Source organism: Geotrypetes seraphini, chromosome 2 (genome assembly GCF_902459505.1).
Source record: "Geotrypetes seraphini chromosome 2, aGeoSer1.1, whole genome shotgun sequence".
NCBI lineage: Eukaryota > Metazoa > Chordata > Amphibia > Gymnophiona > Dermophiidae > Geotrypetes > Geotrypetes seraphini.
The window spans coordinates 320856377-320879226 of NC_047085.1; the positions used below are offsets into that span (position 1 = coordinate 320856377).

The following is a 22850-nucleotide window of genomic DNA, read 5'->3' on the forward strand; positions in this document are numbered from 1 at the left end:
CTTTGAAAATTAGTCTCCTTCTGCAGTCTGGCCATTTGTTCAACAAACTGAATTTTGCATATTTATTGTCAATAATTTGAATCAAGGGGGGCCAGTTAAACTTCCCATCATCCTCATATTTTAGGATTCTGCCCTAAGGGTAACATGAAAACACTGATAAACATATCCTGCTAAGTATGACCTAGATATCTCTTATTTTTTGAACATCTCTTTGGACTGTCTGAACTTTCCCAACAGTGAAGAAAAAATAGAAAGGGAAAAAAGTTTGGATAAAGCCAGTGTGGTAATCACTCTACAGTTTCTACATAAAGGGTCTGATTCATTCTGGTTTGTTTCCCATTCTGTTTGTGGGAAAATCATGGGTGAATAAGCCCATGCATAGCTGTTAGCAGCAAGGGACAATTTTGTAATGCACTGAGTTAGTTTATAATCATTTAAATTAATTTACCATGCAATCCTGTGAACTGAGCTTCACAATTCCATTGGGCTGAGCTCAGCATCCTCTCTCTAAAAGGAAATGGATGACAGAAATTCATGTACTGCATAACACTTTCGTAGTGTCATGTAACCAGATTTCAGGAGGAATGTCTTGAATGATCTTTTGGGGGAAGGAGGGGAAACTTGTGGACCATAAGTGAAAGCCCTCATAATTAAGGGGACCATACCTTTCTGTGACAGAGACCTCAAGAAAAACAACTTTAGAGAAGTTCTGTTCTAAAACTGGTCTGTCCTACAGAAAAAGTTATTAACAAGCTATTCCACACTGTTCTAAGCTAGCTATCATTTTTTTAAAAATCCTATTTTTTTTTCCTTTAATACTTCACAGATTTTCTTCTCATACTTTTTATATGTCCTGTGTTACTCTGGTTGACCTCAATAAACATGATATTTAAAAAAAAAAAAAGAAATGCCCAAGAGGGACAGCCAGTTCAGTGGAGTTTAACTGAGGAAAAGCCTCTCCTGCCTGTGCAAACCATTTAGAACCCCCTTCAAAAGAGTTTAAACAGTTAAACTCCATTTAACTGAGGAAAAGCCTCTTTTGCCTGCATAAACTCTTTTGAGGGGGTGGGGGGTTCAAAAGGATTTACACAGACAGGAGAGGTTTTTGTTCAGTTAATTTAATCTAATCTAATCAGGATTTCTGAATCACACTTATCCAGTACAGGTTCAAGGCGATTTACAAAATTAGAGGCCCATGCAGTATTATGGGGAGATAGTTATATCACATTGTGGAGGAGGGTTGCATTGTCTGGGAAAGAAGGCTGAGTCACTGAACTGAAATGAACTTGTTAAACAAGTACGGTTTCAATCTTTTCCTGAAGGTGAGGTAGTTCAGTTATGCGCTTATTGATGCTGGAAGAATGTTCCAGGTTCTTGTAGTGGCATACGTGAAAAGGGTTTTGAATATTTGCTTATATTTCGCTCTCTTGGATGAGGGGATGATCAACTGATGAATGTTATTGATCCTGGTCGAGGTGAAGACAGAGGTGGAAAACAGGTCGGTTATCTGCTCTGATGAGTTGGTGTTTAGTGCATGATGCACAACGCAGGAAAGTTCAAACAAGATTCGGGCATTTACTGGCAGTCAGTGAAGCATGAGGTAGTATGCAGAGATGGAAGGGAGGGGGGTGTTTTAAATCAAATATAAGCCTGATTGTGATGTTCTGATTATTTAGAATTTGTACGTTTGGGAGGAGTTTATGCCCACATCAAGAGAATTGTAACAGTCAAATTATGTTAGGACTAGAGTTCTGTAATTAAATCATGTTTTTTCAAGCTGCAACTGATTCGCTCAATCTCTAAATTCTTAGAACCAAAATCCATTAACATTCTGGTACATTCATTAATCATTGTGAAATTAGATTACTGTAATAGCTTATTTACAGGAGCAGAAAGAATTAAAACATTTACAAATAATTCAAAATGCCGCAATAAAATTAATAACAAAATCTAGAAAATACGACCATGTTACCCCCCCCCCTACTTCGAAATGCCCATTGGCTGCCAATTAATCAAATAATTTCTTACAAAATATCTCTCATAACATTTAAAACAATTCATTCTAAACTGCCCCAATTTATTGATAAATATCTTATCCCATATGACCCACCCCGCACTCTTAGATCATCTAATCGTAAATTGCAGACGGTCCCCTCCCTTCATATAATAGGAATCAAAAGGAATGACATTTTCTCAGTCGTAGCCCCTCAACTTTGGAATACCCTACCAGCTCTTGTTAGAGAAGAAGCTAATCTCGAACATTTCAAAAGCCTACTCAAGAGTCTTTTATTTAAAGAAGCTTTTAACTTTTGATTTAAATTTTACAGTATCCTTTTTAACTCCCTTAAGGAATTAAGCAGCAACGAGCTTTTGTTTTTTTTTCCTTATTTGTCTTTCGTTCCTATCCAAATTATATTTCTAACCCTATTTCCTTTTGTCTCCCATCTGTGATAGTAGTAAAAACTGCAACATAAACAATATCAGCAACTAATTTCTTAGTATTGCAACGGAAAGTGAAACGAAACAAAAATCCATACGAAAAAGGAGATTATCGCTGAAAAATAGCTGGAAAGCAATGACCACAAATACTCGCAGTCTAAGCAACAAAGTTCATGATCTGCAAGCCCTGATGTTAGAGGCAGATCTAGATATTGTAGCTATCACAGAGACATGGTTCAGTGAATCACATGGATGGGTTGCAAACATACCGGGATATAATCTTTTTAGGAAGGACAGAGATGGTCAGAAAGGTGGAGGAGTAGCTCTCTATATAAAGATCAATATCCAAGCGACCGAAATGCAAGGGACCTGGGGAGAGGAAGAAGCGATATGGATTGCTCTGAAAAGAGAAGATGGAACTTCTATCTACGTGGGTGTAGTCTACAGACCTCCGACTCAATTGCAGCAAATTGATAAGAATCTGATTGTGGATATCCAAAAGTTTGGAAAGAAAGAGGAGGTTCTGCTGTTGGGAGATTTCAACCTGCCGGATGCGGATGTTCCGTCTGCGGAATCGGAAAGAAGTAGGAAGATTGTGGATGCCTTTCAAGAGGCTCTGCTCAGACAAATGGTGACGGAACCCACAAGGGAAAAAGCGATATTGGATCTGGTCCTCACAAATGGTCCTCTCTAATGTTTGAATGGGTGCTCACCTGGGAAGTAGCAATCATCAAATAGTTTGGTTTGATATAACGGCTAAAGTGGAGAGTGGCCGCACGATACTTAAAGTCCTAGATTTCAAACGTACGGACTTTAATGCAATGGGAGAGTACCTGAAGAAAGAGCTGTTAAGATGGGAGGACATAAGAGAAGTGGAAAGACAGTGGTCTAAGCTGAAAGGAGCGATAAAAATGGCTACAGACCTTTATGTGAAGAAAATCAATAAAAACAAGAGAAAAAGGAAGCCGATATGGTTCTCCAACCTAGTTGCTGAGAAAATAAAGGCGAAAGAGTTGGCGTTCGTGAAATATAAAAAAACCCAAGAAGAGGAGAGCAGAAAGGACTACTGAACGAAGCCAAGAGAGAGATACGTCTGGCGAAAGCACAGGCGGAAGAACAAATGGCTAAAAATGTAAAAAAGGGAGACAAAAATTTTTTCAGATATATTAATGAAAGGAGGAAGATGAAAAATGGATTTGCTAGGCTAAAAGATGCTGGGAACCAATATGTGGAGAGTGATGAGGAGAAAGCAAATGTGCTAAACAAATACTTCTGTTCTGTGTTCACAGAAGAAAATCCTGGAGAAGGACCGAGATTGTCTGGCAAAGTTACACGAGAAAATGGAGTAGATTCTGCGTCGTTCACGGAGGAGGGTGTTTATGAGCAACTTGAAAAACTGAAGGTGGACAAAGCGATGGGACCAGACGGGATCCATCCCAGGATACTAAAGGAGCTCAGAGAGGTTCTGGCGAGTCCTATTAAAAACTTGTTCAACATATCTCTGGAGACGGGAGTAATTCCTGGAGATTGGAGGAGAGCGGATGTGGTCCCTATTCATAAAAGTAGTCACAGGGATGAAGCAGGAAACTAAAGGCCGGTGAGCCTCACTTCAGTTGTTGGAAAAATAATGGAAGTGTTGCTGAAAGAAAGGATAGTGTACTTCCTTGAATCTAATGGGTTACAGGATCCGAGGCAACATGGCTTTACAAAAGCTAAATCGTGCCAAACGAACCTGATTGAATTTTTTGATTGGGTAACCAGAGAGCTGGATCGAGGGCATATGCTAGATGTAATTTACTTGGATTTCAGCAAAGCCTTTGATACAGTTCCTCATAGGAGGCTGTTGAACAAACTTGAAAGGCTGAAGTTAGGACCCAAAGTGGTGAACTGTGTCAGAAACTGGCTGTCGGACAGATGCCAGAGGGTGGTGGTTAATGGAAGGTGAGTAGTGGAGTCCCTCAGGGTTCGGTGCTGGAGCTAATCCTGTTCAATATGTTTGTGAGTGACATTGCTGAAGGGTTAGAAGGAAAAGTGTGCCTTTTTGCAGATGATACCAAGATTTGTAACAGAGTAGACACCGAAGAAGGAGTGGAAAATATGAAAAAGGATCTGCAAAAGTTAGAGGAATGGTCTAATGCCTGGCAACTAAAATTCAATGCAAAGAAATGCAGAGTAATGCATTTGGGGATTAATAATAGGAAGGAACCGTATATATTGGGAGGAGAGAAGCTGATATGCATGGACGGGGAGAGTGACCTTGGGGTGATAGTGTCCGAAGATCTAAACGTGAAAAAACAGTGTGACAAGGCAGTGGCTGCTGCCAGAAGGATGCTGGGCTGTATAAAGAGAGGCGTAGTCAGTAGAAGGAAGAAGGTGTTGAGGCCCCTGTACAGGTCATTGGTAAGGCCCCACTTGGAGTATTGTGTTCAGTTTTGGAGACCGTATCTGGCGAAAGACGTAAGAAGACTTGAGGCGGTCCAGAGGAGGGCGACGAAAATGATAGGAGGCTTGCGCCAGAAGACGTATGAGGAGAGACTGGAAGCCTTGAATATGTATACCCTAGAGGAAAGGAGAGACAGGGGAGATATGATTCAGACGTTCAAATACTTGAAGGGTATTAACGTAGAACAAAATCTTTTCCAGAGAAAGGAAAATGGTAAAACCAGAGGACATAATTTGAGGTTGAGGGGTGGTAGATTCAGGGGCAATGTTAGGAAATTCTACTTTACGGAGAGGGTAGTGGATGCCTAGAATGCGCTCCCGAGAGAGGTGGTGGAGATTAAAACTGTAACTGAGTTCAAAGAAGCATGGGATGAACACAGAGGACTTAGAATCAGAAAATAATATTAAATATTGAACTAAGGCCAGTACTGGGCAGACTTGCACGGTCTGTGTCTGTATATGACCGTTTGGTGGAGGATGGGCTGGGGAGGGCTTCAATGGCTGGGAGGGTGTAGATGGACTGGAGTAAGTCTTAACAGATGAAACCCAAGCACAGTACCGGGTAAAGCTTTGGGTTCTTGCCCAGAAATAGCTAAGAAGAAAAAATTAAAAAATTTAAATTGAATCAGGTTGGGCAGACTGGATGGACCATTCAGGTCTTTATCGGCCGTCATTTACTATGTTACTATGTTACTGTCTGTCTCATTTATCCCTTTTTAATATGCCAATTATTAGTTGATGTTTCTTTGTAATTGTTTTTTTTTTTTAAGCATTAATGGTATTGTTAATGGCATTTTTATTATGTTCATGCTCTCTTTTTTATATTGTAAACTTGCTTAGAAATTAGATAAGCAATTAAATCAAATTTTCATAAAACCTTGAAACCTTGATAAATATTTCCCTGTTCCCACAGGAACTCAATTTCCCCGTCCTGTCTCGTGAGCTTTTTCACTGTCCCTGTCCCTGCCCCATTCCTGTAAGCTCTGTCTTAACTGCACAAGCCTTGAACACTTATGATTGAGTGTTTGAGGCTTCTGTAGATGAGGACAGAGCTTGCCAGAATGGGGCAGGGACAGGGATGGGACGGGAAAATGAGTTTCCGTGGGGATGGGGAACATTTGTTCCCGTGCCATTCTCTACTTAGGACTAGCATTAGGACCAGTATTACAAAGTGGTCGCTATAGAAGTAAGGTCTCGGTTGCTTTAAACTGTAGAAATTCTTTTTCAAGAAGTTGGATATTTGAGATTTGTAGGAAAGTGTGGAGTCTAGCAGGATTCCAAGCACCTTGGAAGAATTTAAGAACATAAGAATTGCCATACTGGGACAGATCGAAGGTCCATCAAGCCCAGTATCCTGTTTCCAACAGTGGCCAACCCAGGTCCCAAGCATCTAGCTAGATCCCAAGTAGCAAAACAGATTCTATGCTGGTTATCCTAGGAAAAAGCAGTAGATTTCCCCAAGCCATCTCAATAATGGCCTATGAACTTCTCTTTTAGGAAATTATCCAAACCTTTTTAAACCCCTGATTTCACCACATTCTCTAACAATGAGTTCCGGAGTTTATTTACATGTTGTTTGAAGAAATATTTTTCCAGTTTGTTTTAAATCTACTACTTAGTTGATTCATCGCATGTTCCTTAGTCCTAGTATTTTTGGAAAGAGTGAACAAGTGATTCACATCTATCCTTTCCACTCCACTCATTATTTTATAGACCTCTATCATGTCACTCCTGAGCTGTCTCTTCTCCAAGCTGAAGAGCCCTAGCCACTTTAGCCTTTCCTCATAGGGAAGTCATTCCATCCCTTTTATCATTTTTGTCACCCTTCTCTGTACCTTTTCTAATTCTACTATACCTTTTTTGAGATATGGTGACCAGAACTGCACACAGTATTCAAGATCTGGCTGTACCATAGAACGATACAAGGGCATTATAACATTTTCATCTTTGTTTTCCATTCCTTTCCTGATAATTCATAACACTCTATTTGCTTTCTTAGCAGCTGCCGTACATTGAGCTGAGGGTTTCAACGTATCCTCAACAATGACTCCTAGATCCTTTTCCTAGGCAGTAACTCCTAACACAGAACCCAGCATCACATAGCTATAGTTCATGTTCCTCTTTCTCACATGCATCACTTTGCACTTGCTCATATTAAACGTCATCTGCCATTTTGATGCCCAGAATTTGTCTAGGTGAGTTTCATACAAACCAATGTTTCAAGAAGTTTGGTGAGTAGGATATTTCAGCTATGGGTCTGAAGTTGGAGGGTGAGGCAAGATCAATTCCCTGACTTTTTGAGATGGGCATGAGAGCAATGTGACCCATTTGGGTGTGCAGCTGGCCTTTTTGTATGAGGTTGTTCATCAATGAAGTCAGCCTATGAGTGACTTAATTTGAGATGTGGGAGTACAAGTATGATGGGCATTTGTCTAATGCGCTGTTATTGGAGGGTATTTTGTTTAGTTGGAGATCAGTGGAGGGATCAGTGGCAATGGGGTCAAATTGCAACTCTGGGTTTGTAGTGCTTGATAATTTGCTGATTTCTGCTTGTACACTCTTTAATTTTGTCTGGAAAGTAGTTTGCTAATTCTTGGGCATTAGGTTAGATGTTAATGGTTGCAAAGCCTGACCTTGGGAGGGCAGTAGTTGTGCGCATTAGTTAGAACAGTTTCTTGATGGCAAAGGTATGGTTGGCTATTTCTGAGGCAAAGTAGGATTTCTTGCCTTTGGTTATGTGGAGTTTATAGGATTTTATTGCTATTTTCCATGCCTGTTTGTAGTTGACGGAGGGGGGTCTTCTGCCATTGTCCTTCTAAGTGGTGACAGGTTTGTTTCTCAGCCTTTAGGGTGTCATTGTACCATGAAGATTGTTAAACTCTACTTAACTGAGCAAAAGCCTCTCCTGCCTATGTAAACCCTTTTCAAGGGAGTTCAATAGGGTTTACATAGGCAGGAGAAACTTTTCCTCTGTTAAACTCCACTGAACAGACTGTCCATCGATATTCAGCGGCATTTATCCAGGCGGTGTCATTGAATATCAGCTCAAACCAACCATAGTAAAACTGACCGCTGGAGGGGCAGTTCAGGAATGGAGTCGGGGTGGTCTGAGAAGTTAAGCAGACACCGGTGATATTCAATGAAGTCCTAACTTTTCCCAATTAGAATTGTGGGTACAGCATTGAATATTTGCCATACCCCCATAACTTCCAGTAACCACAGATAACTTGGAATTCAGTGCTGCTGCCTGGACATGGTCCAGTATTGAATGTTTGGATCTACCTTTGCTGGTGATAGCGTTTAAAATAACACTCACCACTGCTGGTTAATTACATTATGTAACATGTTTTTTGTTCTGGGGCAGTAATTTCCTAATTACTCATGCCTAAAAATTATAGAGACATGTCTACTATTTCCATAAAACTTTGCTTCTGTGACCAGGAAGGTCAAATTTTGCAGTTTACTTATTTAAAATGTGAAAATGTCAAATTGTCATCTTTTCATTCTTATAAAGACATAAAAAAAGCATATGAATCACAGTTAACATGTATTTATATTGAAGTTATGCAAAGATGGCCAGAGAAGATTTAAAAGTGAGTAACTTTTTGAGATATGTGATTATATTGCAATCAGCCCCCAGATATAGTCTCCCATGATGTTCTCATATTGTCCTTGGTAGTGACATTCAAAGTCCAGAATACGTATCCTGGTGGATGCGCTCACCTTGCTCCTCTGAGTAAGCTACCATGTTGTCCTTGAATGTCTCAAGATAAGCATGGAATTTGAGAGACATCCTACAGCCCATTTTACTGTAATTCTTCGCCAGATTCTCAACCAACTCCATGTAGTTTTCAGCCTTGTGATTGCCCAGGAAGCCCCGAACCACTGCAACAAAGCTATTCCAAGCCGCTTTCTCCTTCCTAGTTAGTTTCTTGGGAAATTCCTTGCACTCCAGGATCTTCTTTATCTGTGGTCCGGCGAAGACACCAACTTTGACCTTTGCCTTAGACAGATTAGGGAAGATGCCTTGAAGGTACTTGAAAGCTGCCCACTCCTTATCTAGAGCTCCGATAAATGTATTTATTTTAAAAATTTAAACACCACCTAGTTCCTAGGTAGTTTCCATAAAAACAAACAAACATAAAATCTTTGACAGAGAAAACATGAATACATAATACAAAAGCTGCTTTATAGCAAATATGTACCTTCAATCTGCATGTTACATTATTTACATAAATGCTTTTACAAAAAGATGAGTTTTCTTATAAGTAACCCACTCAGCACATAGTCTTAATTGCCTAGGAAGAGCAATCCAAAGCTTTACTCCTGCCACAAAAAACATTAAGGTCAGCATAATGCTTTTTTCACCCCACAACTCAGCGATAACAATATTTCCATTTTCTGATTTTAAACTTCTTCCTGGATGGTAAATCTCCAACGAATGCTTATAATATATTGGGACAGGATCATATACTTTCTGATGGATAATTGCTAACACTTTAAATTGCACCCACTGCAAAACCAGCAACCAATGCAAACACTTCAAAACAGTTGTTATATGAGCTGACTTTGCAATACCAGTAATCACCCTTGCTTTAGCATTCAATAATATCTGCATAGAGTCAACCAGATTTTTCATTGTTAGGTTCTGGTCCAAAATTACACCAAGTATCTTGATGGAAGAATGAACTATGTAGTTTTAGCATTTAAGATTACATTACATTACATTACATTAGTGATTTCTATTCCGCTTGTGCCTTGCGGTTCTAAGCGGAATAGAAAAGTTCTAAGATAATTGATGAAATATTTTCCTTCAAATTTGGCAAAGCATAGAAGAATTTAGTCTTCTCAGTATTGAGTTTTAAATTAAATTATACCTTCCATAATTCAATGGCCATCAAAATGTCAGACACTATTCGGTTAATCTGAGAGAAAGAAGTAAAGATAGGAACCAAAATTGTAATATCATCTGCGTAACAGAATATTTTTATATTAAAGCGGGACAATCTATCTCCTAGAGATGCTAAGTAGACATGAAATAGCAAAGGTGACAGTGGTGAGCCCTGTGGAACACCACAAGGGTTACTCCAAATGTGAGAGAGCTCATTATTCAGTTTTACTTGATATGTACAAGACATTAGAAAACCTTCAAACCATTCAAGGACCTTACCATGCACTCCAATAGCATCCAATCATTCCAGTAATTTTTTATAGTGAACTAAATCAAAAGCTCTACTCAAATCCATTTGTAGTATTAGTACACTAGTACCCTTACTGAACAAATTACAAATATTATCCAGAATTGAGGGTAGAACTGTCGCTGTACTATACAGTGGCCTGAAACCCGATTGTGATCCATGAAGAATAGAGGAATGATCCAAATAATTCAACAGCTGTTTATATACCACACCATAGGTGCCAGAATGGGGGGGGGGGGCACATGGTCGTGGCCTCCCCAAAAATTTGATCCCTGGTGGTCCAGGGAGCAGCAGGCATGAGCAAGCTTTCTGCATTCCTGTCCACTGCTAACCTGGTCGGTGGCAGCTGATTTCTTCTGCCACTGAGTGGCAACCAGTAGGAGCGTGCTTTGGCGCTGCCTGCTCGGCGCTCAGCGGCTTCTTTGATTGGCTCCTGCAAATTCTCGTGAATCATGAGAATTTGTGGGAGCCAATCAAAGAAGCCGCCGAGTGCTGAACAGACAGTACCAAAGCACGCTCCTGCTGGTTGCTGCTCAGTGGCAGAAGAAATCAGCTGCCACCAACTGGGAGGAGGTAGTAGGATGGGGCAGGGTGCACTGCAGAACCTAGAAAGGAGGGGGGCTGGGTGCAGAGTCTAACAGGGGTTGGGAGGGAAGGAAGGAAGGGGGCTTTGTGAAGAGCCTGACAGGAGTTGGGAGGGAAAGGAGCTGGGTGCAGAGTCTGACAGGGGTTGGGAGGGAAGGAAGGAAGGGGGCTGGGTGAACAGCCTGACAGGGGGCTAGGTGCAGTGCCTGATGGGGAGGGAGGGGGACTGGAAGCAGGGCCTGACAAGGGAGGGAGGGGGATGGGTGCAGAGCCTGCAGGGAGAGGCTAGATGCAGGGGGTAAGGCATTAGGAAGGCAGGGAGGACAGATGCTCAGGAGGTTGGGAAAGACAGATACTGCACGTACTGGGAGAGGGTTGGAAAGGACAAATGCATGGGCTGGGAGGGGTTAGGAAAGGAGGAAAAGAGAGATGCTGCACAGGTAGAGTAACATAGTAACATATAGTAACATAGTAGATGACAGCAAATAAAGACCCAAATGGTCCATCCAGTCTGCCCAACCTGATTCAAATTAAATTTTTAAATTTTTTCTTCTTAGCTATTTCTGGGCAAGAATCCAAAGCTCTACCCGGTACTGTGCTTGGGTTCCTACTGCCGAAATCTCCGTTAAAACCTACTCCAGCCCATATATGCTGCCGGTGGGGGAGGGAAAAGAAACGGAGAATTGTTGAACATAGGTGTGTGGTGTGAGAGGGAAAGAGAGATGATGTATATGGGAAAAGGATGAAAGAGGGAGAATTGTTGGACAGGAGAATTGTTGGACAGGAGAATTGTTGGAGAGGAGGGAGGGAGAAATGTTACATTGGGAGGATTGAGAGATGACCCAAAGAAGGTAGAGATGTCAGACTATTGGAATGGGAAGGAGAGAGAGAGAGAGAGAGAGATATACCAGACCACAGAATGGAAGAGAAGGAGGGGAGAGAGAGATGCCAGACCGCAGAAAGGAGAGGAGAGAGATGTTAGACCTCAGGAAGAGTGAGGGAAGAAGAGAGAGATGCCAGACCATGGGAGAGGAGAGAGATTCCAGGCTATGGGAAGGTGAGGAGAAAGATGCCAGACCATATGACGGGGAAGGGGGAAGACCAGTGGAAAGGAATGGAGGGGAAGGGGAGACAGAAGGTGGAGATGGTGAACAGCGATGGGTGCAACAGGGAAGAGATAAGAAGAAGAAATGCTTCTTATGGATAGATGGGAGTAGGGGAGAAGAAAGAGGAAGGAGATGGTGCACATGGATAGATGGGAAGGAAATGCATGGAAAAGTAGATTTTGAGAAGAAAGCAGAAAAACTGAAGAAAGTTGAATGTTAAAAGTTAATGCTCAAGACGGATGTATGGCAGAAAGTGAAGGAGAGAAAACCAGCAAATGGATAATGTGGTCCTGGATATAGAGTTAAGAGCACAGACAGAAGGACGTGCAGCCAAAGACTGGGAAAGATGGTTTAAAAACCAAAATCACCAGGCAACAAAGGTAGGGGAAATGATTTTATTTTCAATTTAGTGATTGAATTTTGTTCATTTTGAGAAATTACATATGCTGTCTATATTTTGCACTGTTCAGGAAGAAATGCATTTGATTCTATTTCTCTGGGGTGTTGTACTGCAAGCAGTCTTGCTTCTTAGGGTTTTGTTTGTATATATTAGTACTTCTAGTTTGTGGTCCTGTATTTGCTTAGGGGATATCTGTGTTCTGCATGTATGACCGAGGGCAGGTGTTCTGGTAGGAATGAATGTTGAGAAACATACAGTGTGCTTTGCGTAGTTTAATTTTGTGGTTAACCATTATGTATTGTTAACAAGATTATATTGTGTGTATATATAAAAATGAATGGAAAAAATGGTATTACAATTACAGTAGTACTATTATGGGGGTAGAGATTGGGTGGGGTCTGGGGCGGAGCTTGTGGCCCCCCAAACAAAAAAGTGTTCTGCTGCCTACGTACCACACCTTCCATAATTTTTACAAAAAATGGAATGGATGCAATACCTTTGTAATTGGGATTTTTGAGAATAGGAGTAATAATAATATAACCTCCTGATGATGGCAATTTACCCTTTTCTAGTAAATAAGTTAGCCAGCTAAATAGATTCAATTGAAATTTTGGTGGAGCTGATTTCATAATCACTGGCGAACATGGATCTAAAGAGCAATATGATTTTACTTATTATAAAGCTGTTTAAAGTCATCCCATACAGGATGTCCAAATGTGCCCCAGGTTAAATTTACATAGCAACTTTCTTGTGGAAAATGCATAGAATCCTGATTTTTTCCTATTGACCAATGAACAAGATGTTCTTAGATTATTAATTTTTTGGATCAAGTAATTTGCAAGATCTACGGCGTTAGGAGGCACCCTATGTGTCGGTTGAGAGCATGAGGACGTATCAAAAATATTAGTAAAACTTTTAAATAGTTATTTGTTCTATGTAGCTGTTGTACTCATTTTTGATGAATAGAATGCCCTTGCATTTATCTTTTATAAGTTGCTTATATAAATATACCTTTTTCCTCCAAATTTCACGATCAGTTTGTTTCCCAGATTTTAACCAAATCCTTTCTAGTTTTCTAACCATATATTTTAAAGTGTAAAGATCACTATCAAATCAGAGTCTAGAATTAGGAAGGTGGTTTGGTTTTTTCTGCTTCTGTTTGGGAGCCAGTTTATCCAGAATGGTCAAACTTGCATTCCCCCAATGCAAGCTGAAATCATCTGGAGTATCTGGGCGGCATATTTGCTCATAACCTATCCAGAAAATAATAGGATCTACTAGTTTCCTTGAAGTAACTTCCCTTTTTTTGGTATTAATGGTTGTTTTTTCTGTTTATACCTCCATATAAAATTAAAGTAATAAGAATAATGGTCTGACCATATATTCAGAGACCAGGAACTCTCAACTAAAGAATGGATTGAGTGTTCCCTTTGAGGAAAAAGTCACTTAATCCGAGTGGTGACCTTTTTCATGAGACTGTGAAAAAACAGGAAACGTATAATCTAAATAAGACAAAAAGGTTATGAAATCTAATTTATCAGGAGTATCTTCCTTTAGATACAAATTGATATCCCCAAGAAGAATACTATAAGGTGAGGAGATGGAATTATGTAAAACAAATTCCTGAAAATCACTCTTAGCTTTCGACCAGCTGCCTGGAGAGATGTAAAACAAAATACAAGTAAGGGAGTCTTTCCTACTTATTCTGCAAGATAGTATCTCCAAATGATTGGCATAACCCCTCCCCCCCCCCCCACACACACAATACTCCCTCAGGGGTCACTGCCCCTCCTCCAACCCCCCAAAGATGACAGCAGCAGACAAAATGTCCAGTCCTATTAGAGCAGCAAGCAGGTCTCTGGAGTAGTCTGGTGGTCAGTGCAATGGACTAGAGAAGGGGATCCAGACCCATATCCCACCCTAACCACTACACTTGTAGTAGAAAGTGTGACCCCTCAAAAACATACCAAAACCCTAGAGTACTAACAAATAGGTGATACCTGCAGGCTTAAGGGCTATAGGAGGTGTCTACATTTGGTTTGGGGTGAGTTTTGCGTAGTCAGTGATATTCAGTGACTTTCTTCAAGAGCTACAAGGAAGCTGAATTTTCAGAATACTCCTCATAAGCATGCAAGAAATAGAATTGCATACCTATTACTTCCATTGTATCCAAACCATCTCATACATATTCAGAAGGGATGGCCTTAAAACCTGATCCATTTATGCCACTGGCTTAACTTTCCCTATGAATGATGGTCTGTTTCAAGAACCACACTGAGACTTGCAGATCAGACTGCTAGAAATGAGCCGTGCTATTTTTATCTTCTTCTCTGTAGGTTGCTCCTGAAATCAAAGAGAGAATGATGAAGAAAGGCAGTATGATGCTGGGCTACCAGCCTCACCAAGGCAAAGTTAACTTCTTCCGTCAGATAGTGATCAGCTCCCAAGTGAGACGAGAGGACATGGACTTCTTGCTGGATGAAATTGATTTACTTGGCAAAGACTTATAGCCATGACCCAACAGCATGAAGTGCTACAAATGTCCGTTTACAGCCAGAGAAGGTTTATCTCATATCGTAATTTATTTCAGCTAGACATTTAATTGAAATTTTAAGTTAGACATTAAATTCTATTTGAAGTTCCTGTGAACCTGTACGTATCTTTGAAAACTGATGGATGATTGTATTTGTATTCATCTGTATTCTATACCAATGGTCTCCAAAATGTGCCCCCCCTCACCCAAATTCTCCATTGTGGCCCACAAACAGTTGTCTGAAATGCTCTTCAAATCCTTTAAATGTGTTAATTTCAATTTTGTCCACCCAGATAGTGTATTAAGGTCCTGATTCTATAAACTCTGCCTAAAGTTAGGTGCCGAAAACATTTTAAATCCACCTTTATCCAAGGCGGCTCACAAGTTTCAATACATAATAAAATGAACATTTTAAAAGGAGACATATGTCAGGTAGAGGAAAATACAAAGTCACAATATTATATCATCACATCTTTAGCAAGAATATGTCTGAGCAATTATCATGTAACATCATTCTTCAATTTAGTACAATTGTCTAAAAATGTAGCCATTCATTATAGAATCATGCTTAGCATCATCTAAGAATACATAAGCGGCATTCAGCATCCTAACATTTAGACATCCTCAATTTATGTCAGGGTTTTTTATGCCTAACGTTAGGCTCCAATATCAGAGCCCAATGGCTCCTGATTCACAAAGAGGTGCCTAACTCAAGAACATGCCCGTGATCTGCCCCTAACCATGCCCACTTTTAGTGTAGGCGTTTTGGGCTAGACACCTACTTTTTATAGAATAGAGGTTTTTGAATTAGGTGCCTAACTTTCAATTAAAGCCAATTGTGAGGTGTTGAGTGCCAATATTGACACTGATTAAGTTTATTGCTCAATTAAATTAGGCCCAGATATTGATGCCTAAGGGCTCCTTTTACGAAGCTGCGTTAGCGGTTTAACGCGCGCTAAACTGCCAGACCGCGCTAGACGCTAACGTCAGCATTGAGCTGGCGTTAGTTCTAGCCGCGTAGCGTGGGTTTAGCGCGTGCGATAAAGCTGTGTGCGCTAAAACAGCTAACGCGGCTTCGTGAAAGGAGCCCTAAGTTTAGGAGGACTTTATAGAACCAGGGCCTAAATATCTTAAAAGAGGATTGCTGGAAGCCAGGCGTGTACAGTATGTAGGTTACCATAGGGCAGGTGTAGAACAAGTCAGAACAAGCAAGTCAAGGCATTTTACAAAATTAGCAGTATGTGCACGCTTGAAATCTTTTGGTGGCCCTCAGAGCTTTCTCACATTCACACTGTGGCCCTTTACTTGAAAAAGGTTGGAGACCATTTTTGTATAAGCTACAGTTGAAACAGTCTCAATAACATGACTGGAGGACAGTCTTTTTGTTCAGCTGATCTTTGTGTTATCGTGTGTGAAAATATACAAGAACTTACGAGGAAGTGCTGAAAAATTCTCGGCCCAAACAACCAACTTCCTAAATTCTGAGCATTATTTTGCTACTGTAACTGAAAAGAATGTTATCTTATTTTGTTAAGTGCCAATTTGCAGAAATGAAATTCTATGTTTTGACATTGCTTTAGATCATTGATCGAACCATATCCACGTCATTCTCTTCTTGGTTGGGCTAAGAACTTTTCTGCACCACCTCGTACAGGTGTTTTTCAAATTATGGATGCCATTGTTAATAGGAATGTCGATGTGATGCATAAGAAGATGAGACTGAGGAGACCAGAGTTCTAGAACACCAAGAACTTTATCGTAGTATCCAAAAGGTAGTGGTTGTTATCTCTGCTGTTCTTGTTTGTTGCTTACATCTGTGGTTCTCCTTTGTGTATCAATAGCAATGCGCACCGGGAAAACATTTTTGGCTTGTTTTAAAATGTTTTCATTATTTTTTCTGTTAAAAACCATTTTACTATGCTCAAGTAATCATATATTAATTCATAGGTTAAAGCTTATTAAATTGATTTTACATTCATAAATTTTAAGGCATGCAAATGAACCAAATGTATGCTGAGAAGTACATATCTATAATGGTTAATGAAATCCAAACACTCATTCAACAACCTAAAAATCAAAACCCAACACTCTCATGTTTCTGGCTATGATTTTTTTTTTTTTTTTTGCTTTGGCTTCTGCAGATATGTTGTCTTTTTAGATTTTTTTGGCATTTTTCTGCATTTATGTCACCTAAAAACTCAGTGCTGAAAAAACCCACACTTTACACTGTTCCATAAACCTCTTCTGGAGTTAGGTGTGGTTTCTAGAGCACACTTAGCACCTATTCACATGACTAAAATTAGGTGCAGACATTTACGCCTAAGATTGTATATAGAGCGGGTGCATTCTAAAACAGTACACCTAACTTTTAGGAACGTCCATGACCCACCCATGCCCTTACCCTAGCTGTGCTCCCTTTGGAGATCTGCGTGCTGGAATTTACGCACACCACTTTATAGAATACGCTTAGAAATTGCTTATTAATTGGCAATTATCGGCGTGAATTAGCTTGTCAATTAATTAAACCCCTACTTTTATGAAGCCGTGCTAGAGGTTTTTAGTGAGGGCTGGAGAGGTAAGTGCTCTGCACTCATAAGAATTCTATGAGCATCGGAACATTTACTGTGCTGGCCTACGATATAAACCTCTGGCACAGCTTGATGAAAGTTATGCTTGTAAATTGGAATATACAGTACACAGTAACTTTATTCACAGTATATAGAATCTAGGCGATATAGTTTTACTGCTTGGGATCTTGCTAGGTACTTGGAAACAGGATACAGGGCTTGATGGATCTTTGGTCTGTCCCAATGTGGCAATTCTTTTGTTCTTATAGTGCAAAACAGAAAAATGCCAAAATGCAGATGTTTGCATTATGTTTGTTCAAAGTGCACTTGTATAAAGTCACTTTAGGGTGGTAAACTTCTGTGTCAATCATATTTTGTGTAAAAATGTATGCAATTGTTACAGTGAGGAACTGCTGTGATAGAAAATCATGCAATGCAGCTCATTAATAAAAAAAAATAAAAATAAAAAAAAGCAAAACAAGCTCACAAAAATAGCTTGTGGGACCACTGAAGAGCTGTATTTATTTTCATGTTTTAAAATAAATTGCAGTCCCCTTTGTGTAATGATGGCAGGCTTAATTTAAAGGGCCCTACAGCTTGAATTGAAGGTTCTCCTGGACCCCCTCCCCACAGGGGTAGGGAACCCCACTTCATGGTGACTTGATGGTCAGCTCCAGCTGAGACATATCCTATGGTTCTTATATTCTGCAGTTCTCAGCTTGGATTCATTGCGGTTCACAATAAGATTGATGATTGGTTACATTTAGACTTTGTGTACGGTAATTTACCTGGGAATGGGTTGATGTTGGTTATATTGAGAGCTTCATGTATGACATAAGGCTAAAAGGTTCAAAAGCCCGCTCTCTCTTCTTAAAAGTCCTGTCCCTTGCTGAAATCTCACTCCTTCCCACCCAAAATAAAGGCCCCATTGATTCCCCCAATCTCCAGTGGCTGTCCTGGACAAAAGGCAGCGGTGACCCCTAAAGGAAATTTTGAGGTACTATCTCTAGGGGGCAGATTGCCAAATAAGACTGTGTGTTGCTATAGGTCTGGGGTGCCCTTTAAATTTAGTATGCCATTATCACAGCCTGAATCTCTTGAAGTTTATGGTCATGCAAATGTGTGACAAATTCCATGCAAAATGTAACCAGAGCTGTTTATTTTTCTCTCCTAGCTAAATTAAGGTATTGTGCTGGGGTTTATTTTTCTTCATTTTAAAATCATTGTTAAAACTCAACTAATGCAATCCTAGACTTCAGGCACTTTTTATACTAAATATCTTAGGAAAAACTACAAACACATTGGAGCTCCCAGTGTTTTAAAAATAGAAATGTTTAAAAATAGTTTTCCTTTCAACATCAGCATTATGGACCCTCCTTCCATGCCGGATAATTGTGATGAAGATCCCAATAAAATTTCTGTTTAAAAAAAAATAATTGTCTTTTGTCAGCTTCTTAATTTAGATTTTACAACTTTTAAGCCAATCTGAATGTTTCAGATATTATCTAATTGAAGAAGCATGAACAGGCTGGTTTTTGATTTGTTCACCATCTCACTTGAAATGTTTGTGAATTTATTTTTATCTAAGAGGGATATTTTTCAATGAATTTGTTGTTTGGTTTATAATACATGGGGCTGCCAGAAAATGACATGATGACTACTATAACAGAAAGGGGCCGATTCTACAAAAGGTGCTTTAAGTTAGGTGGTGGTGGGCATTATACCGCTGCCTAACTATTTTTTTTTTTGTAAATCTTTATTCATTTTCAAAACTTATACAAAGCGCCAACAAGATGTACAGTCATATAATACAAATAACAACACTTATTATCGAACAAATAAGAAATAAAGTACTTTACTCCCTCCCACCCTCTCTGGATGTGTGTGAAGATCATCAAGGAATTAAAGTAATCAATCAATCAGTCTTTTATTTGGCAAATGCCTCTAATGGATCCCAAATTTTTTTAATTTTTTTTATTATTTCCCAATTGTTCTACATTCATTCTTTTGTATCTATAATACAGAGTGTTTCCCACCAAAAAAGAATAATTTAATCTGTCCCACTTCTTCCAATTTCTGGTTATAATTTGCATGGCCACCCCTGTCATTATCAAAAGAAGTCTGCTTTTATAAATGTCTAACTTAAGACTTAAAGAGATCCTTAAAACCTACTTAATAACCCATTTAAATCAAACCTGCACCTCCTTAAGCTGCATCGTAATCATGGCTATGGAGGCGCCTACCGGCACCTACGCCTGAAATAGGCATGGCCCAACACCAGAAACGCTAGTAGGCGCCTCTGTAGATGCAAATCACATAAAAGGTGAGTGCCGGAAATGTAGGCCTTCAAAACCCTGGCCTACATTTCCAATGCCTACCTTTCATGCAAGTTGCGATTCTGCAAATGGTGCCATTGCGTGATTGACATGCGATTGGCAGCAATTTTGTAGATGCCCGCCGACAGTGATGCCATTTTTAAGAATATGGCCCTAAGTGATAAGGATGTAAACAGCCTTACCTCTCTCATAATGTGCGTTAGGTGAGGTCAAAGGGCATTTTGCAGAAGGGGACAATGCACTGAAATTCAATCTAGGTTCTTATTTTAGACTTCTGTTCTTCTTTAAAGTGTTTATAATTTGTATTTCTAAATCAAATACTAAAATGCCCTCTGTTCTACCTCATCTTATCCAATAAGTCAGGGATAGCATGATAGAAACATAGAAACATGATGGCAGATAAAGGCCAAATGGCCCATCCAGTCTGCCTATATGCAGCATCCACTATCTCCTCCTCTCTCTAAGAGATCTCACCTGCCTGTCTCATGCTTTCTTGAATTCAGGCAAAGTTTTTGAATTCACTACCTCTGGGAGACTATTCCACTCATCTACTACCCTCTCTGTAGAAAAGTATTTCCTGAGACTATCACCTCTTAACTTCATTCTGTGCCCTTCTCACTCTGGATCTTCCTTTCAAATGAAAAAGAGTGGCCTCATGCATATTTATGCCATGTAGATATTTAAACATCTTTATTATATCTCCCCTCTCACGTCTTTCCTCCAAAGTATACACATTAAGAACTTTGAGTCTGTCCCCATATGCCTTATGATGTATACCACCAACCATTTTAGTAGCCTTCCTCTGGACCAACACCATCCTGTTTATATCTTATTGAAAGTGCTGTCTCCAGAATTGTACACAATATTCTATATGAAGTCTCACCAGAGTCTTATCTCCTTTTTCATACTGGCTATTCCTCTCCCTATGCACCCAAGCATCCTTCTAGCTTTTGCCGTCACCTTTTCAACTTGTTTGACCACTTTAAGATCATCACCTACTATCACACCCAAATCCTGCTCCTCTTTCATTCACAAAAGTTCTTCACACCCTAACTGTACCGTTCCCTGAAGATTTTGGAGCCCAAATACATGAACCTGGATTTCTTAGCATTAAATCATAGCTGCCATATTTCAGACCATTCCTTGAGCTACTCTAGGTCCTTCCTCATGTTATCCACACCATCAGGGGTGTCTGCTCTATTGCAGATTTTGGTATCATCAGCAAAGGGGTCGTTATGCTAAGCTGTGATAAAAAATAGTCTCAGCATGCCCTCTAAGGTAATTTTTACTGCAGCTGAAAAATGGCCAGATTTCTATTTCTCCTAATTAATGGTCATGCGCTAATGTTAAAACAAACATAGGAGTCATGAGAGAGAGATGTCACTAGCTCAAGCATGGGTCAAACAGGAGAAACTTTATTGATAGTTGCAAAAGTTGACTCGACACTGACAGTGTTTCGGCAGGAATTGCCTTTATCAAGAGTCAAATGGCAAGGGTCTTCTGGTTGATATAATGAAAATTAACCAATATGAAGGAGTGATAAAGCACAATCAATCTACGTGGCAGAAAGCTGCTAGTTACTGTGGCATACACTTGTGGTCACTGTCAGTGTCAAGTCAACTATTGCAACTATCTACTGTTTGACCCATGCTTGAGCTGGTGACATCTCTCCCACATGACTCCTGTGTTTGTTCTGCTGCTTTTGTCATAGAGGTCTCTCGGGCTTTTCTCCAAAGTCCATTTGCTAATGTTGCCATTCGCACACACAGAACAACAGTGGAATTGTCCCAATCAGAATGGTGCACACCAAAAAAATGTCTTTCAACTCATCTGATAAATCCAAATGCCTTTATTCATCCAAAATTCATTTAATGACTCAGCGACCCGACATGCACATGTTTCGGCCTACTCGGCCTGCCTCAAGAGTCTAATGAGTCTTCGGGTGTATATTGTGAAATATACAAGATATGAAGATGCACAATCTCTCTAAACACTGCTTTGGAAGGACGTGAAGCAATACAAATCATTTTAGAAAACAATTGAAGACCTATCTTTTTGCTAAATATCTGACTGTTTAACAAATTATCTTATTTCATGTAACATGTTTACTTTTATAACTTTTTGTAAACTGCGTTGAACTTCTGGTTACACGGTCAATAAGCACAATGTTATGTTATGTTATAGCCTTCTCGCATGCATTGCAGAACAAGGGCATATTATGAAGCAGTAGATATTCAACAAGTATATCTCAGACTTATTCTCTTTTTCTGAAATTACTGTTATATCTAACACGATATAGATTTTCATTCCTCCAGCAGGAACCCTTTATTCTGCTCACTTTAAAACACAAGGTAAAACATGGACCTAGAACATATTTGTTCGGCATATCAGGAATATTGTCTAGGATATCGTCTCTGAGGACAGAATTATTAAGCCATTACTATACAGCAGGGAAGGCTCCTGCAGGCCCAGTTTTGGCCTCACAGTCCTCTCCCTCCACTGACACACCTCATACTTCATCTAAAGGTATGCCTTATAAAAGCCATAACTCCTAAACCTGGAGCTCCTAATACCTCTCATCACCATATTCCACTTCTGGCAGCAGAACTATCCCTTCTCATTCAGAATAACACAGTTGAGAAGGTATCCGAGCATTAGCACAATAAAGACTTCTATTAAAATTTCTTCCTATATTCCAAAAGGGAATAAAAATGATAACAGGGCCCCCTTCTCATTCTTGATCTCTGTTCATGCAATGCTTACCACAAGTATGGAAAACCTCAGGATGTTTTCAATCCCAACCATCCTTACTTTTCCGAGACCAATGAATAGCTGACCGCTTTACATTTCAGGGATGCCTACAACCACATACCTTTTCATCCGCCTATAGGTACTCATGTCACATCAAGTTCCTTAGCCACAATGTCAAGTACAAAGTGCTACCCTATGGGCTTTCTTTGGTGCCACATGTGTTCACAAAAGACCCAGTAGTGGTAGAACATAAGAACATAAGCCGTGCCTCTGCTGGGCCAGACCAGAGGTCCATCATGCCCAGCGGTCCATCATGCCCAGCAATCTGCTCACGCGACGGCCCATCAGATCCAGGACCTGTATAGTAACCCTCTATCTATCCCCTTATATCCCCTTTTCCTTCAGAAAATTGTCCAATCTCTTCTTGAACTCCAATACCGTACCCTGTCCTATCATGCCCTCTGGAAGCACATTCCAGGTGTCTACCACCCGT

At 40.0% G+C, this 22850-nt stretch overlaps 1 protein-coding gene across 18 annotated transcripts in view; it reads left to right on the plus strand.

The window, feature by feature from the left end:
* GADL1 (glutamate decarboxylase like 1) overlaps window positions 1-17727 on the plus strand; it is a 426028-nt gene extending 408301 nt beyond the window's left edge. For all 18 annotated transcript variants that reach the window (XM_033930116.1, XM_033930120.1, XM_033930121.1 and 15 more), the window contains one exon: window positions 14507-17727. In XM_033930116.1, coding sequence (XP_033786007.1) covers window positions 14507-14680 — 174 coding nt within the window. In that variant the 3' untranslated portion in view covers window positions 14681-17727. The remainder of the gene's footprint in view (window positions 1-14506) is intronic.
* Window positions 17728-22850: the final 5123 nt, after the last annotated feature.